This window comes from Phalaenopsis equestris, unplaced genomic scaffold, assembly GCF_001263595.1.
Source record: "Phalaenopsis equestris unplaced genomic scaffold, ASM126359v1 Scaffold214330, whole genome shotgun sequence".
Taxonomy (NCBI): Eukaryota; Viridiplantae; Streptophyta; class Magnoliopsida; order Asparagales; family Orchidaceae; genus Phalaenopsis; species Phalaenopsis equestris.
Window position 1 is genome coordinate 211,092 of NW_018233122.1, and position 670 is coordinate 211,761.

Below are 670 nucleotides of genomic sequence, written 5' to 3' on the forward strand. Positions count from 1 at the left end.
CACACACACACACATATATATATATATATATATATATGTAACTACATAAGAATTGTTTTGTATAAATATGTAAATACCCCAAATTTATATTGCACCAAAATAAAATTCAATGATTTTGCGATGCAGCCTTATCGAAACTCAACCCAACTAAGTTCGAATATTTTGACTCTAAGAATTTTCTCCTGCCCTAATTTATTAACAACTAAAGCTGTTCCTGAACAGGTTTTGGTTTATTCAACCACCCAATTTTCTGATTCAAAACCCTAATTTTCCAGACTAAATTGTAAATAACATTACAATTCCAGATAAGTATGAAAAGAAAATATGAAAGCCTGCATAAATACCTGGAACCATAAGGGCTTTGACGCAAAAAGGCAATATATGCAATGTGACACACAATGCGCCAAGTTATAAGCTGCTGCTGAATTCAGGAGGAGTGAGCTAATCACGTTTGATCGTTGAAGAAGGGATGCTGCAGGGCTTCTCGAGCAGTTAGACGCTCGGCTGGTTCGAATCTGAGCAGCCCGTATAATAGATCCGTTATTGATGATCTGGAGTATTCCAGGTGTCGAGAAATTAAATCCTGAAAACAGTATAATAATAGTTAAGTAATTAATTAATTAATTAAAACATGATTTCTTGCTCAAAATCATGCTATATATATATATAT

The 670-nt window shown here is 33.4% G+C and overlaps 1 protein-coding gene across 6 annotated transcripts in view; it reads right to left on the reverse strand.

The window, feature by feature from the left end:
• Positions 1–223: 223 nt before the first annotated feature.
• The window catches only part of LOC110037053 (serine/threonine-protein kinase AFC3), an 11,712-nt gene continuing 11,265 nt past the window's right edge, over positions 224–670 (reverse strand). For all 6 annotated transcript variants that reach the window (XM_020741625.1, XM_020741620.1, XM_020741622.1 and 3 more), the window contains one exon: positions 224–583. In XM_020741625.1, the coding sequence (XP_020597284.1) occupies positions 446–583 (138 nt within the window). In that variant the 3' untranslated portion in view covers positions 224–445. The remainder of the gene's footprint in view (positions 584–670) is intronic.